Genomic DNA, 16166 nt, shown 5'->3' on the forward strand with positions numbered 1-16166 from the left:
GCAACCACTATTGATGAACAAGACTTAGGCCCTTCATACTGCAATTCTTCAGGCGTGGCTTTTTGAAAAACGCCTCTTTTTATGGCGTCGTTGAATACCTCCACATACATTCCATAGGTACCTTCCTTGACCATCTTGGCACGATCCTTTTCAGCAATTTTGCGGGCTAAACTCTCATTGAAGGGTAAAGTGTGAGGATCTTCAATATAAGCATATTGACCTGTCCACTTGTTGGACTGCAAGTCTAGTGTTAAACCTGCCTCAATTATCCTCTGCCTCTCACGCTGGTCCCAGGTAGTGCCGTCGGCCATAGCCTTGCACTCTTGACAGGCAGTACATCCTGGACAAAGTGCCTGCGGCTGTACGCCAAACGATTCAGACGTCAGAAAGTCTGGCAAGGTGCCTCCACTGACACTGACAGCCTTATATGCCGACTTTTGATCTCCAGCTCCACCGTCAGCACTCGTACAGATAAAACCACTACCAAAAATGGTTCGCCACAACATAGACTGGCCCACTTTCTGGTAGGTTGATGGAAACACGTCAGGATGTGTATTTCCAATGATGATATCTAAGCCTCCACTAATATATGTAAACCTTTCTGGCGGCATTTTAAATATCTCGGCGGCAGTTTCGGGGTGGACCGAGCGCATCTCGTTGGCCCCGCCGAGGGTAGGCATGACAGCTGCCTCAAACTCCCTCAAATTGCCGTCCCTATCCTTCAGATAAAACACAACATTGCGGCAGGAAGACTCACTGCCGTCAGCTACAGAAATAGTTGTATATCTGCCGGTAGATTTCAGCTTCAACTTGTTGGATAATTTCTCAGACACAAGTGGCAAATTTGCCCCCGAGTCGAACATTACCGTGGCGTGGCAGGTGCCGCTGCCAGGTGCTACAACAGGAACTAACTGAAGTAAGAAGGTACAGGGGCTGGGTGCAGAACTTGACTTGTAGACTGTATTCACACCAGCACTAGCCTCATGGAGTAACCTGGAATGGTATCTGTCGCAATTATTGGTACCACAAACACCAAGCTTATCCGATTTATTACATTTGTCAGCAGTATGGCCGTCACATAGGCAGAGTTCACATAACTTCTTCTGCTGGACAACTTTCTTTCGGTCAACCACATCCATCTTCTTAAACGTGAGGCAACGGAAAATCGGGTGTTTCTCCTTGCAGCTCTCCACAGGACATGCACTGTTCCACTTGGAAGCCTTGTCCTTTCCAGCCTTTCCATTCTTATTGTCGCTGCGGCCAGATACTTGCGCGGCGGCAGCTCTGTCACGATTTCTCTTGCCGGCGTTAGTGTCATAGGACATATCACCGGCCAACATGGCACCCCTGGTCCTCTCCAGCAGTTCTACAATCTTCTGGATGTCTGGTTGGTTCATGCTACCTAGCTCCATCATAATTTTGTCTCTCAAATTTTCAGGGCACTTGTCTTTAAAAATATGAATAAGAGTTAGGTGATTGTAATCCTTAGCTGCAGAACCAACGATGGTTTCTACCTCCTGCATCATGCTCTTGAAGGTAGCAATTGCGTTAACCACGTCCACAGGTTTATCCACAGGTTTCATCTTGTTCAGCTTAGTTAAAATCCTCATGAACCGGCGGGTGTTTGATAAAAACATCTGATCAAGAAACGACCATTGTTCATTATGATCTCTAATCGCTGACACTTGCTTGCGTAGTTCCGGGTTGGTTATCACCTTCTCCATACACAACATCAGACTTAACCTCTGGTCAGCAAATCCATAACCAGAGCATAGATCTTTAAAGACCTGTTTAAAGTTTGGGTAATCCGTGTCAGTACCGTCGAACGACGGCAACAAACTGTTGTCCCAGCGCCCATACTGCGGGTTGGAACTCCGAATATCCACAGCAGACATACTTCTGGAGAGCATGGCAGGTGTCCCACTCTCATCCAGGTTAGATGAACGACGTTCCATCTCTCTAAGCCTTCGGTACATATCACGTACTTCTTGGCGCAACTCCACGGAAATTTTAAGCACTCCCATGTCCATCTTCACCTTCTCAATGACGTCGAGGTTCCTGGCGACAGTGCTTGACCTCGCGTCGTCTGAATCATTGTCAAGCCAGTACAGAATTTTTGTACACTGCTCCAACGACGCATAAACTTTATCTGCAACAGTTTTCTGCTCACTAGCTTCATCCAAATCACGCTTGAACTCGCGCAGCTCACTAGTCTCCACGGCAGGTTTTAGACTTTTTATTAGGTCAGCTTGGTCCTTGACCTCACTAAAAATGTCACGAATTGATTTTACATTCACATTTTCACATGAACTAAAACTTTGGCAGGCTTTTAGATTGTCATAAAACACTTTTAACTGTTCGTCAAACACTTCTAGCCTTTCACTGCCAATAGCGACAGCTCGCTCAATTTTCTGCTTTTTGGTTAGTGGCATAATGATTCACTAGGTACTTATTTCACAGAAAAATTGTCACAGTTTATTGCATCAATAATTCACTGGATGCTATTGATCTCTTGATGAATGCTAACGCCTATCCATCAGATACTTTGAAATTGTCTCAACCATGACACTTTGGTTGAGCTTGACTTCCGAATTAGCGGGAAGTTCACGAGATCTGTTGGCGAACATACAAACCCCCAATACCAGGAACCATCAAGTTTCAACAGCAGGTTTGAATATAGATTTATTGATGAAATTATTTCAAAGTTCTGAAATTACAAAATCAATTAGTTCATAATTCCAGTTATTTATAACCACGTAATCTTAATTGCTTTTTAAAATCATTTTTCTCTACGGTTAAGAATCTTTGGAAACTTTGGCTTTAAAGGAAAATTATTTGGTTTAATAAATCATTGTTAAATGCAAAAATAAAGGCACATAAAAAATACTAAAACATATATTAATCATTATTAACTTTCATGTTTAGCTGGCTAAAGCCTTTTTAAAACTACATATAATCGTCCTATACACCATTCTTCCTAATAAAATTAACAAATCCTACCTGAAGTTCTTATGGTTTCAAATCCCTGATATACTAGGGTCGTTCACACACTATGAGACCAATGATAGGCCCAATTTTGTTCTCCGAAATCTTCACACACTCATATCTCATTCAAAAGTAACGAACGTGCGCATCAAAATATACAAACAATCCATGCCGCGCCACATTATGAAAGGAAAGCCATAAAAAGACGACATTTGCGCTTAGTTTTAGGATAATGATAAGGAATTAATTTCGAACTTGATAAACACAAAGCTTCCTCGAAAAGAGGTTAAGACAATATGTAAAAAAAACAACACAACATAAAGTAGAGGTTGACCTTCAAATTTGGGGTTTCTCCAAAAAGGTTAAAAATTGATTTCTCCTAATGTAACTACTTATTTTAGAGTTATAAGTAACGGTTTCCTAAAATATAACTTCGCATATCATGTTACATCCTTGCTATCATTAAGTAGTTTGCTTAAATGCAAAAACGCCAAAATTTTTGCTCTGAATTAATTAAGTTGTATTTTCTAATATATGTGCATAAACTCAGGGCTTTATGGATGGGAAAATAATGTGCCTAAATTTTGATTATACTTTTTCAAAAATTAATTTATTTATCTTTTTTTTACTAATAATAGTTATTTCTCGCAACGTATTATAAACAGCTGTCAGCGGCACCTGGTTTTAATCTTATGATTGTACATTTTTATATTCGTAGAAAGCTGGATATAATACGATGCGAGACATAGTTTTTTCGTATGGATGAGAACCGGTTCCTATCTACCGGATTCGAATGAATACGAGAAATGAATTTCTTTATAATTTTGTATTTTTATAAAAATAAAGTTAATTTATTTAGGTTTTTATTTTATATTGTTTTTACCCCTCCCCCTGAGAAATATAATTCCTAATGGTATACACACCCAAGCAAGTTAGGGTGTCATAGTATACTATACTGCATTAATATCTTAAAAATAGCGCAGCTACGATAAATATTACATGTTGATCTTAAGAAACTAGAAAGTCTTGAAATCTATATTAAATAGCAGCCGAATCAAATTACAAAGTGTCTTTTTCATCTTCATTTCAGCTTGATAATAGACAAACGTGAAAAGTGAGTTGTAAAGTTGATGCTCATTTGTCATGGTAATCTTCACAAAAAAATAAACATCCATCTTTAATTTATGACTTATAACTATTGTCTAAGTTAATTATAAATGCCAATTATTAAAAATAATATTGTTTGAATGTAAAATTAATTATTATAGAACTTCATCATTGCATTATTTCCAAACTATTCCTGCATATGTACCATCTATAGTGGTAAGTGTTTTTTATTTGCCAAATCTTAAATTTATTTTTCTTTTACGTTCTAGCAGGTAGTTTTTAAAACACATACTTGATTAGTTAGTACAAGTTAGAAGTGACCAAACATTTTAAAAAAATGTTAATTTACAAAAAGGATAATAATCAATTTATCTCCATTGTCGTATGCCTTCTGGTATCTAAGACAACACAAAACACTGGATCTTAGATGTCTAACAAGGAAGCTTTGCATTAGTTCAAATTCTAATTTTAAGAGATTATTGATATTACCATCCTGGCGGCCACAGGACACTTTCAACCATTGCTTGGCTATCAAGTTGCATATAATGAAATCATGATGGTTTCAACCTCAATATTACTTTCAATGTATGATCCTACAGGTCTAAATCGTTTAAATCTCTAGAAAACTTTAAACAGCTTACTTTTAGGATTAAGAAGATGTTTAAGGCATTTTATATAATATTTCTTTACTTGCATTATTGTATATTAAGTACCGTAACAACATTCTAGGAGATTATGTAACAGAAAAATTCCGTACCATGCCTTGTTTTGTCTTTCTGTCTGTATATGATCTGCTATCACGTAAAATGATGGAATTATCGTTACACAATTTTCAAGGAAGTTTAGTATCAGTTAATAACTAGAAGGGGGTGGTTTAGAGTATTCATTTGGGAGGTATGCTACCCTTTTAGAACGAATCTGTTAGTTTTTAGAAAAATAGGGGTAAAGGGGTAACTTTGTCTGTTTTTAGACTTATTTCGTTGTTCGTTGCTCTTTTTTATTGCAAACCCAATCGTTTTATTTATGAGAATTGTTTATATATGTTTATGGGTGTGTCATCTCTTTATACAATTAATTCTAGATTGTGTTTGCAATCAAAAAATTTTACAAAAAATATAAAGGCTTGCCTTATATGAACATTTATATTGTTTGTTAGGCGGTTTTTTTTTGTTGAAAAGGACATTATAACCAATGATTAATAGGAAAAAGTAGGTTTTAATGAATTATAAAAATATAAAACAAAGCTTCTATCTAACATACAGTTTTCAACAATATTCTTATGTTCTATAGCCAAAATGTTCTCATTTTAAACATGTATTTAAGTATTGATTTGTGCATCGGATTATAAATATTAGATTAGGTGCGCTATTATTTACCCCTAAACATAAACATTTCATATTGCCGCCACATAATTGAAAACCCCCCCAGATATTTTCAAAGTATTTCTTTAAATTTTGATATTACTATTTGGTTTCTATAATTACTTTGACTTCTTATTTATTATTCTTATTTTGAATATTAAAGTTCTTAAAAAATTGCTTTTTATTCGAAGGTGATGGCACACTATTAAATAAAAAGACGGGTCAATGCATCTCTAGACTTTATTTTTCCATGGAGAAATAGATATTTAAATAAGCATAAAAAATGCAGAAAAGTATAGAAAAACAAGGATGACAACATCCATAAAAGCGAAGCACTGAAACGGTAGAACAAACGGAAATGAACACATACATAGTGTCAGAATTGAATAATCAGAATATAAATGTAGCAAAATTGTAAGTAAATTTGTTGAAAAATTGCTTTATACAGGATAATGTTTCTGGACATACTTACATATTTAGGACTTGATTATAGAGTTGCTTCGCTTATAACATTATACTTTGTTGTCCCAGGAATCAATATACCAAAAATCAGATCAATCGGATGATTAGATCACATAAAAATTTGTTGTTAAAAAAGTAAAAAATCAACATGTTTAAAATGGACGTACAGACATTTTGGTAATGATTATAGAGTTGCTACGCTTTCTAAATCGTACTTAACTACTAAAAGAATCACCATGCAAAATTTGAAATCGATAGGACAATTCTAACATGCCCAAATTAACGAAAAAAGCTATCCGTTACGGACGGACGTACGGACGGACCGACCCTAATTATAGAAAAGCTTCGCTTTTAAAAAGAGAGAGAAATAGAGAGAAAGTGTAAGTGGGTGAGAGAGAGAGAAATAGCAAGATATATAAGAATAATTTAGCCTCAAGTTAAACAAAAACAGTTAACAAAAATGTGTAGCTTCGCTTCTTAAAGTAAATTTACAGGCCTTTTTTCTCCTATGCATTGAGACAATATTTACACAACATTATATAGGGTAAATATACTTTTTATATACTTTAATATTCATTTAAAGTAAATATTGAAATAAATTGCAATTTCCTTAGAAGCACCTAATAAATTCAGGGAAAGAGGGTGTTTTTGCATGTAAAATTGTACTAGTCCTTAAAGTTTCATAAATACATTTCCTATATCATTGCAGCTTATACCAATAACGAAATTAATTCGGAAAAAGATCACGAAACCTACACGTGTTTTTCAGCTGTCGTTGGGGGGCAACACATCGTAAAATTGACGACCTCTCCATTTGCCCCCCAAATATTATTTTTGATTTATTTCGCTCGTTGGTTATACCTTATACCTGATAGCATTGCCTTATAAAACTTTGGGTACTTTTATAAAATCTTGATTGGGGGGGGGGGGGGGGGTACAAAAGCAATGTACAAAATCATCACCAAAATCTACAGGAGGTTTATTATACTTTGGGGTGTACATCAATTTATCGTCCATTGCCCGTTGTCAACCTTATTTAAGTTTTTTTCTTCAATACGATACTATATTAAATATTCTGGGCTTGGTAAAATATGAAGTTATGTATTAAAAAACTAACAAAGCATTTCTATATGGGAATTTTTAATAAGGAAGTTATGTCACATTTTTAAATCTATACTGTATAATCCTATGTGAATTTTATATACAAAAATAGTTTTTTACATTAAGGTGTAAAAAAAGGTATTCAAATGATTTTGTTATTTTTTCCTTATATGAATTAACTTAACTCCCATTGATTGGTGTTGTTATTTTTAATACCTTTGTGTAAGCTAGCAATGGTTTTGAAATATGGTTTGGTGACAGCTAGCTTATTATTTCATTTAGAATGTCCCAAATTTTTTTTATGCATTTTTTTATAAAAATGTTTTTTTTCTTTCTATATTTGAATTCATCCTCCCTAACAACACCTTATATTCAAAATATTTGTAATGCGCCCCTAGAATGTAAGTGGTAGGGATGGGGGGCTGTACAAAAATTCAAAGACCTAGTTGATACTTTTTAAAAAATGAAGAATTTGGTTCAATGGTTTAATTTTGCCTACACTTTATGAAAATTTTAGATGTATATATTGTATTAGAATTGTTAAATGCTTACCTTTGGGACAGCCTAATATAAAACTTCCTGAAATATCTTAAATTTGGGACACCCTAACACAAACACCACAAGTCATACATATTGCAGTATGTGTTCATATGTAGACATGCAAATCTATGTATATGTTACATCTCTCATTTTAGTCTGGTTCAATTTGAAATATTGAAATACAATAAAGTATCAATTTTCAACAAAGCCACAAAATCCAAAGTTTAAATGTAGATTACTTAACATTATCAAGCTACCTATTTGACTATTTTTCTTAGACGCCTTTTTTTTCAAAGTGTACTTTTTGGATTTTGTTTTTAAATTAATAAGATAATATATATCTATAAGAAAGAATTTTTTTTCCAGTAACTAAGTTTTTAGCTAACAACTCTTTCAAAAAATAAATAGAAGAAAGATTTATAGATTTTTGACCATTCTACTCTTAACACTTGCATATACACTTTTTTACCATTAGACCAAGTTAAGACATAATTTTGTTTTGCGATAAAATAATGGGCGATAAATTGATTAACATCCCCAATCACTTTAAACCAAATTTCCCCTTCTGTGAATAGAAATCATTTGCAGAAAAGTTTGATCACTTTAAGTTTGTGACATAAATCAAGATTTAATAGTTTTACACAACGTTTTAAGAAAGAATGTGCTTTTAAAAAAGCTTTGGGTACCAGTATGATTTTACTGTTAAATTTCCCCTTCTGTGAATAGAAATCATTTGCAGAAAAGTTTGATCACTTTAAGTTTGTGACATAAATCAAGATTTAATAGTTTTACACAACGTTTTAAGAAAGAATGTGCTTTTAAAAAAGCTTTGGGTACCAGTATGATTTTACTGTTAAATACTCCCTACATAGGAATATAGGAACTTAAAATATACACTCATGCTAGGTAAACTCTAATATTTCTTGTGGCATATGTATTATGTATGGACTTGATATATGAATTTAATTGTGTTGTGACCTTTGTGCAAATACAACATTTTTGGGTCAACACCTAGCTTCCTTGTTCCAGCTATCTATCCATCTATTTATCAATCTATCTAGTATCAATCTTGTGATATTTATCCATTTGTTTATCCCTTATTTTATACATATTATATAATATTTTTTTCTAGCTCTTTATCCATTCAACTAACTCTTACATATCTATCCATCCATCTTAATATTGTTCTATCTATCTATCCATCAATTTATTTCTTGTGCTATCTATCCATTTGGTTATCCCTTATTTTATCTGTATATCTATTCATACACTCCTACTCTAGCCCTCTATCCATCTATCTATTCCTGGTTTTAAATATCCATACATCTCAAATTTTTTCTAGCTTTTTATCCATTCAACTATTTCTTGTACTATCTATCCATCTCAATATTGTTCTATATATCTATCCATCCATCCAATCCTTTTTATTTTTTATCTAATTCTTCATTTTCATTTTTAAATTATCTTTTTCGTTCTAATAACATAACATTTTATCTTTCCATCTAATTTGTAAATTTGTATGCAGATGATTTGTACTGGAACCTTGGTTGCTCTGTTCAGCAAAGGAAGTGCCAGATACCCAAGCTTGGTAAGTAACATTTTATTTGATACTTACTTCGTTGCAATAGCCTTGGTATGTTCTTGTTTTGTTATCAAGTTATACTTTGCATTCTTGAGTTATGTTAACTTTGAAATGTTTATTAAATTTACAGTTCTACATTTGTTTTGAAGCTGGATATGTAAGGTATAATTACGTCGTCACTATTCATAGAACACGAGTTTCAAATCTGTAATAGAACCTGGGTCAAGTTCTTTTATGCCTTTTTGAAAATAAAGTTATATCGTTTTCACTTCTTGCACCAATTCCAAAACATTTTTTTAACTAAAAATCAACAAACAATCTTTTTTAAAACTTTCTGAAAAATTAGCTATTCCTTACTTTAAATAAATTACTGTAAAAATAATATCGTAATTATATAAATTTCTTCAGCAATGTATTTAAATGAAAATAAAACATGATTTGGTATTTAAGAAAAGCTTTATTTTGCTGTAACAGGGGTCAATGGAAATTAGGGTACAAAAAGCCCTAACTTTCTAAGTTTCTTTCAAAGTTTTCAAACTCGGATCGCAGGGAAAAGTGACGTATATGTATGATTGGGTGCAATATGAAAATGATATATACACTTTTAGTAGCGCAGCTACTATGTGAATTTGGTTTGTTGGTTAATTTGAAAAACTTCTACGAAATATTTTAAAATAATGCATTGACAGTTTATACAAATAAAAAAAATTCTGGTAAGAAACTAGATGTATACAGCAAAATGTTACTTTATTCTATATAATCTAACATTACTCTGATACTTTATCATATATGCTCTTTTATTGCTCTGATACTCTATTGTATTTGCTCTATTATTGCTCTGATACTCTATTGTATCTGCTCTATTATTACTCTGATACTCTTTTGTATCTGCTCTATTATTACTCTGATACTCTTTTGTATCTGATCTAATATTACTCTGATACTCAATTTTATCTTCTCTATTATTACTCTGATACTCTATTGTATCTGCTCTATTATTACCTTGACACTCTATTGTATCTGCTCTATTTTTACTATGATACTCTAATGTATCTGCTCTATTATTACTCTAATACTCTATTATATTTGCTCCATTATTAACCCAACTAGAGTAAATATGCATGTCACGATCCATATTAGATACAAACCAACTTGGACTACCACCAAAACACAAAATTATTTCATTTTCTGGCTAGCTAGCTATCTTTCTGGATATCTTTCTTTTCTTCTATCTATCTATCGTTGCTACTCTTATAATGCTTTTAGTATGAATCTATACAGAGATTTAAAAGAAAAATACTACAGATGCAAAATAGTTCATCTATATGAACTAAACTGTTTAAATCAACACACACAATTTTTTGAAAATACCATAATAGAAATATTTCATTCATTATTTATTCTTTATTTATTATTTGATTAAACTACTAAATTTTAATCTTTTAATGATTATTCATGCGAAAAAAATATTTGTTATCTAAGTTATCCTGTAATGCTAATCAAGATCTTTATCTGAAAACCCTAACTATGATTTAAAATGATAAGATGTGCTGTTTAAGGCCAAAATATTCCCACTATGCTTTCTCATTGTTACATGTGACTAACATATTAGCTGCCCAATATTTTGTATACAGTTTATTTAAGCATATCAAATGCTCAAATGTTTATATAGAGTGCATAATAGCTGGCCTATGAAGCCCTATGTATTGTCATATATTGGATACCTTGCAATTTATAATTTGCAATATTATAAATGTATTAGAATTAGAGAAACAATTGATTAGAACTTTTTAAAGAAAATTTTTGCTGGTATGCTATAAAAGAATAGCCCTTATTGTTTATTTGGGAATGTTAGAATTAAATATCGATTTAGAATTAACATAACGATTCATGTAATAGTAAGGTACAATGAGGAAAGTGTTAAACACTACCAGAGAGACCTATTTATTCAGTGTGTCAATAATAAACATCCCTTAATGTAATAGGAAGACAACTTTTGAATTTAAGCCTCTAATTTTGAAACCTGTGCCTATGCAATCAAATTAAACATATTTGAGTTCTATGAATAGAAGGGGACAAACACACACTCTCATAAATGTACACACACACACCCTGACACACAAACACCCATAAAAGCACACAAACACACACACATTTAATATTAATCTATTTTGGCATTGTTGTTCATATTCTTTAGTATAATGCCAGGGAGGAAGGGGACAGTTATATGTAAATTATACTGATTGAAGTTCTTTTATTTGTTGGCTTACAAACTTAATTTATAAAAATATTGGTACATATCAGAAAGAATGGAGATTCAAACATTAACTTTCAATTTTATTAATTTTTATTAGCAGCTTTTCGATATCTATTTTAAATCCGTCTATAGTATATCCACAGTCGCTGTGAAAGACGACTATATTTTTGTGAAGAATCTCCTAACCAAAGCACATTTTTATGCTTTTTAAAATTCCTCAGCTTGTATGAATAATAAATAGCCACTTATTGTTTAATTGTTAAAATTTTATATCTATATTTTATTATCAAAACATTGTATTATTGTTTGGTCTATTGATTATATTTGTGATCATAAATTAAAGATTTATCTAAAAGAATAACCTAAATATTTTATTTTGACTAACATCTATTTATGAAAACAAAAATAATAGTTTATACTTTTGAAAAATTTGTTCATACATATAATGAGTTTGAAAAAAAACAGGACCAAGGCTTTCCTTTTTCTAACTTTAAAACTTAAACGTCTTATATAAATATTAAATTTTTCACTGTTTTTTATAAACACCAATTATTAAGCAATCACCAAGCCTTGAAGAAATATATACATATAAGGTTTTAATTAAAATGAGCTAGTTTTTTGGCAGTTCTAAGGCTAACTGTTTTCTTTATACAATTTTCATATTTCTGAAATTTTTTATATTTTACATTTTCCTTATAGCTCTAATTAATATGAAATATTTCTCAACTCAGTTGATAGTTAGAATTAAGTGTCTCTATATTATTTACAGGAAAGTTTATCTTCATTTTAAATGTGTTGATTCATATAAACTAGGGTTTTGCATGATATAACAATAACTAAAGGTAAAGAAGAACCTATGTATAAGAGAAGCTTTAACCTTGATTTAATCTTTGTTTTATGACAAAGTAAATCAAAATTAATGTTATAACAAAAATGGCAGAAAATAGATTGTAGATAATATTCTGATTATTGAGTTTCACTTTAATGGGCGTTGTCATTCTTGTTTCTTAGGATATTCACAGTGAAATTGATCTAAATATTTTAGCATAATAGTTATAGTTTTGAATAATTTTTGCTTAACTTATATTTAATGACTTGGGGAAACTCATTATTATTCTTCTAATACACCCGTAGTTATCATTCATTTTTCTATCATTTTATGTACATACTAACCGAAGCCAAAGCATCTATATACAAAGGGTACGGAGTGGACAGGAAACTAGCTTAAACCCAACCTAAAACAACCATGCGCAAATGTTCTCTATTTAGGGTTTTAATTTTAGTTTGATTTGTAAATTAATGTCAAGCCAAAACTCAACCTGTCCTAAATTGCAGATAATCAGAATTTATTGTTTAAAGCAAAGCTTTCCTATTATTGGAGTCGGTTCGTATGTCTGAATAAATTGCTAAGCTTTACTTTTATGGATGTTGTAGTTGTATAGTACATATTTATTTGTGTTAATTAACCCCTAACATATTGAACAATCTATTTTAAGAAAACTTCATATAAGTCCGGAACGGACTTTTGCGAATATTTCTGCCCTCCTCCCATAGACGCGCAGGGAGCACCCGCTTATCTTGTTTCTATTATATTTTAGTTTTATGTCTAGTAAATACATTGTATATGATAGACAATCCTATTATATAAAGTAGTAAAGTCTTTTTGCCTTAAGCATTAAGATTTTGAAAAAAAAACATCATGACGGATTTAGTTCTCCGTTTGAGAGAAGCGTCACAAAGGTTTGAGGCTATATTATTTTAAGCCCTGGGATGGCTCTAGGCTATTATTCTGCCCATTCTCACCCCTTTGAAAAGTCCCTATCTTCTAGGGGTGCAGCCACTAGTACATGTATATTGTATAAGTGTGTCTGTCTATCTTTCTATCGAAATTACTCTCACCAAAATTTAATTTGTTTCTGTGATTGATAAAACCAGAGTTTTGGCTTTCCATGTTACAAAGTGTAGTTGTACCTTCGTTTCCGTATAGTGTTTTTTATTAGCGAAAGAAAGGAAAAATTGACAAATATGTAAACATAAAGTCTCTTAATAATGTTAAACCTAAAGTATTTCTTTGCGACTTATATAGACATTCCCATTAAGATTAAAAAAGGAATTCATGGCATTATTAGTTATTAAAAGTGTCATCATATAGGGCTGAAAATTAAACTGGTCTCCAAAGTTTTATTTACACGTTCTCGCATTCGCAAATTTAAAAAACTTTTTGGATTTTACAAACTAGCAGTGTCAAAACTTTTCCAACAAAGATTGTTATTAACATATGTGGCAATTTTTATCATTGTCTTATCCCTAATATATTTGAATAATATACAGGATAGTTGTGTATGATTATGCATACTAATTACTGGAAATGTACATAATAATGGAAAATATAATTTAATTTGGGTTTTCAGTCATTTATTTCAAGTCTGTCTCATTTAAAACCATCAGGCGGCTGTTTTTGGACTAAAATTGTATATTGGCTGCTCCTTGGATTTCATTTTTGGCTTCGGCAGCTGAGAGCAGCTTCAAATTAATCATTTTAGCAGTTGCTTTTATAGCATCTTGAAAAAGGAAGGCATAAAACCAAGCTAAGACTTTTATCTAGGAATAAAATTGCCTAACCCCAATCTATGACTTCTATGAAGATTTTCTAATATGAAGGGCTAAATCAGTATAGTTGTAATCGAGGCCTTATAGACAAAAACCTTACTACTACTATAAGATTTTAAAGACAAACAGCACATAAATTAAAGAGAAGCTGCGCTTATAATATCCTTTTTGTTGTTAAGACCATCATACAAATGATTTTGATAATCATCGCAAAGCTAGCTTCGGGTTTTTGTTTATTTATTTGCCCGCATTTTCTTTTCTATCTCAATTGAACCACAATAAATCCAACCTCTTTAAATTATCCATTTTATAAAGTGTGCTTTTGTTTGTTTTTTTATCTGTGTGTTGGTTAAGATCTTAAAAACAGCTTTATTAAGTGAGGGATAAAAAAACACATCTTCCAGATTTTTATTTTGATGAAACAAGCTCTTTACAAATATTTAAATGTACAAATAAAGGGGAGAATTATTAAAGTCCAAAATAAATCTATAAGATAATATTCGTATATTTCTATCTATAACTGCTTGATGATGCACCTTTATGGAGTAAACTTATACTAACCAATCCTTAAAATACTATAATTAAAGAATAACTTTCGCTAAGATACAAAATATATGTATTAATGTTTTTGACTGATTACTCAGCTACGCTTTTTTTTGATGTAGTCAACCTTGTTTTTAATAAACTCTATATTTTATTGGTCTACATCATATTGTCTGATTTTAATTCACTACCCAAAACGCCTTTAATACTTAATGTTTTTTTGTTCATATACGATTCATCAATCAATATAAATTAGATATATCTATCTATACATTCGTCTATCTATCTTTATTTCTTTCCCTCTAAATATTTATCAATCTATCTATCTTATTCTTTAAACTTGTCTATACGTCTTTTGATTTAGATATTTTCTATGAGTTTTCAATAAGCTACTATATTCTTAAGCAATAATTTTCTATGATATAGTTACGCTGTTTAATGGCTAAACTTTATATGATATATGAATTATCTACCATATTCTTCAGCTATAGGTTTCTATGGTATATGAATAAGCTACCTTATTCTTCAGCTATAAGTGCTCTATGCTTTATGAATAAGCTACATTATTTGTCAGCTATAGTTATCTATGCTATAAGAATATATCAATGATCACTCACACATATAACCAAAACCTTATACTGCTTTGCAGTTCCAATGAATCTACTAAAAATTTATTTATTTAGCCAATAGAAAAAAATGTTTCAATTATCTTATCTATCTATTTAAACCCAAACATGAAATACTGCAGGGATAAAAGGGTTATGAGTTGGTTTTTATATCCTTTATAGCCATTTTACCTAATTGATAAAGAAAAATATGCCGAATTCAATTTTTTGCTATAATGAAGAAATACAAAAAGCCTATAATATGTTATCAATCTTTACAACTTTGTTAGAGATATTATAAATATATAATATTTCAAGAATTTAAGGATAGGTCATCTGTTGATAAATGAATCTCTTCCCAAATCTTTACTGATTAAAACGTTTGGAAGAGAGTAATAATACACAAATAGCCAACCTCCCTCCTCAAATAATTTTATTCTACAGAATGGTGATGTAAAGACATTTAAATTCATAACTTTACTGGTACCTATTTTATATACATATTCCCTCATTCATTGCCTTAAAATTTTGGGTACTTTTATTAAAATAAACTAAACATTTCTGCCTATGATTATGAGAACTTTGTAATTCAATTTATCGTCCATTGTCTTATACTTAAGAATAAGGTATGTTTTAGAAAGAGTAATCTAATTTCTGATGGCCTATCCCTGTTTACTGATATGATTTATACATACATAATATATTTATACACTAACACACAAATAAATCATAAATCATCGATTCCGCAACTACTCAACATATATTTTCTCCGCATTTTCCAAAAAAAACTTCATTAACTTTTAGATTTTAATTTGGATTATTTTAAAAACATTGAAAAGCAAATTTAACTCGCTTTATGTATTAAACTTAAATCTTGGTAACCACTGAACCGTCAAGAAAAATACCTACTGATCATTCCATGGGTTTAGGCTATTTTTGGACACATAAGAACTTTTTGCTTCTCTTGGAAATTGTGTTTCTTGTTGTATCAATAAAAATCTTTCTGTATATTG

General features: G+C 31.4%; 1 protein-coding gene across 2 annotated transcripts in view; it reads left to right on the forward strand.

Moving 5' to 3' along the window:
• LOC145329787 (uncharacterized) overlaps nt 1–16166 on the forward strand; it is a 122017-nt gene that overhangs the window by 52676 nt on the left and 53175 nt on the right. For both annotated transcript variants that reach the window (XM_080174182.1, XM_080174183.1), the window contains exons 5-6: nt 4254–4308; nt 9082–9144. In XM_080174182.1, coding sequence (XP_080030308.1) covers nt 4254–4308; nt 9082–9144 — 118 coding nt within the window. The remainder of the gene's footprint in view (nt 1–4253; nt 4309–9081; nt 9145–16166) is intronic.

Source organism: Acartia tonsa, chromosome 10 (assembly GCF_053477335.1).
Source record: "Acartia tonsa isolate MP-2025a chromosome 10, ASM5347733v1, whole genome shotgun sequence".
In the NCBI taxonomy this organism is placed as follows: Eukaryota; Metazoa; Arthropoda; class Copepoda; order Calanoida; family Acartiidae; genus Acartia; species Acartia tonsa.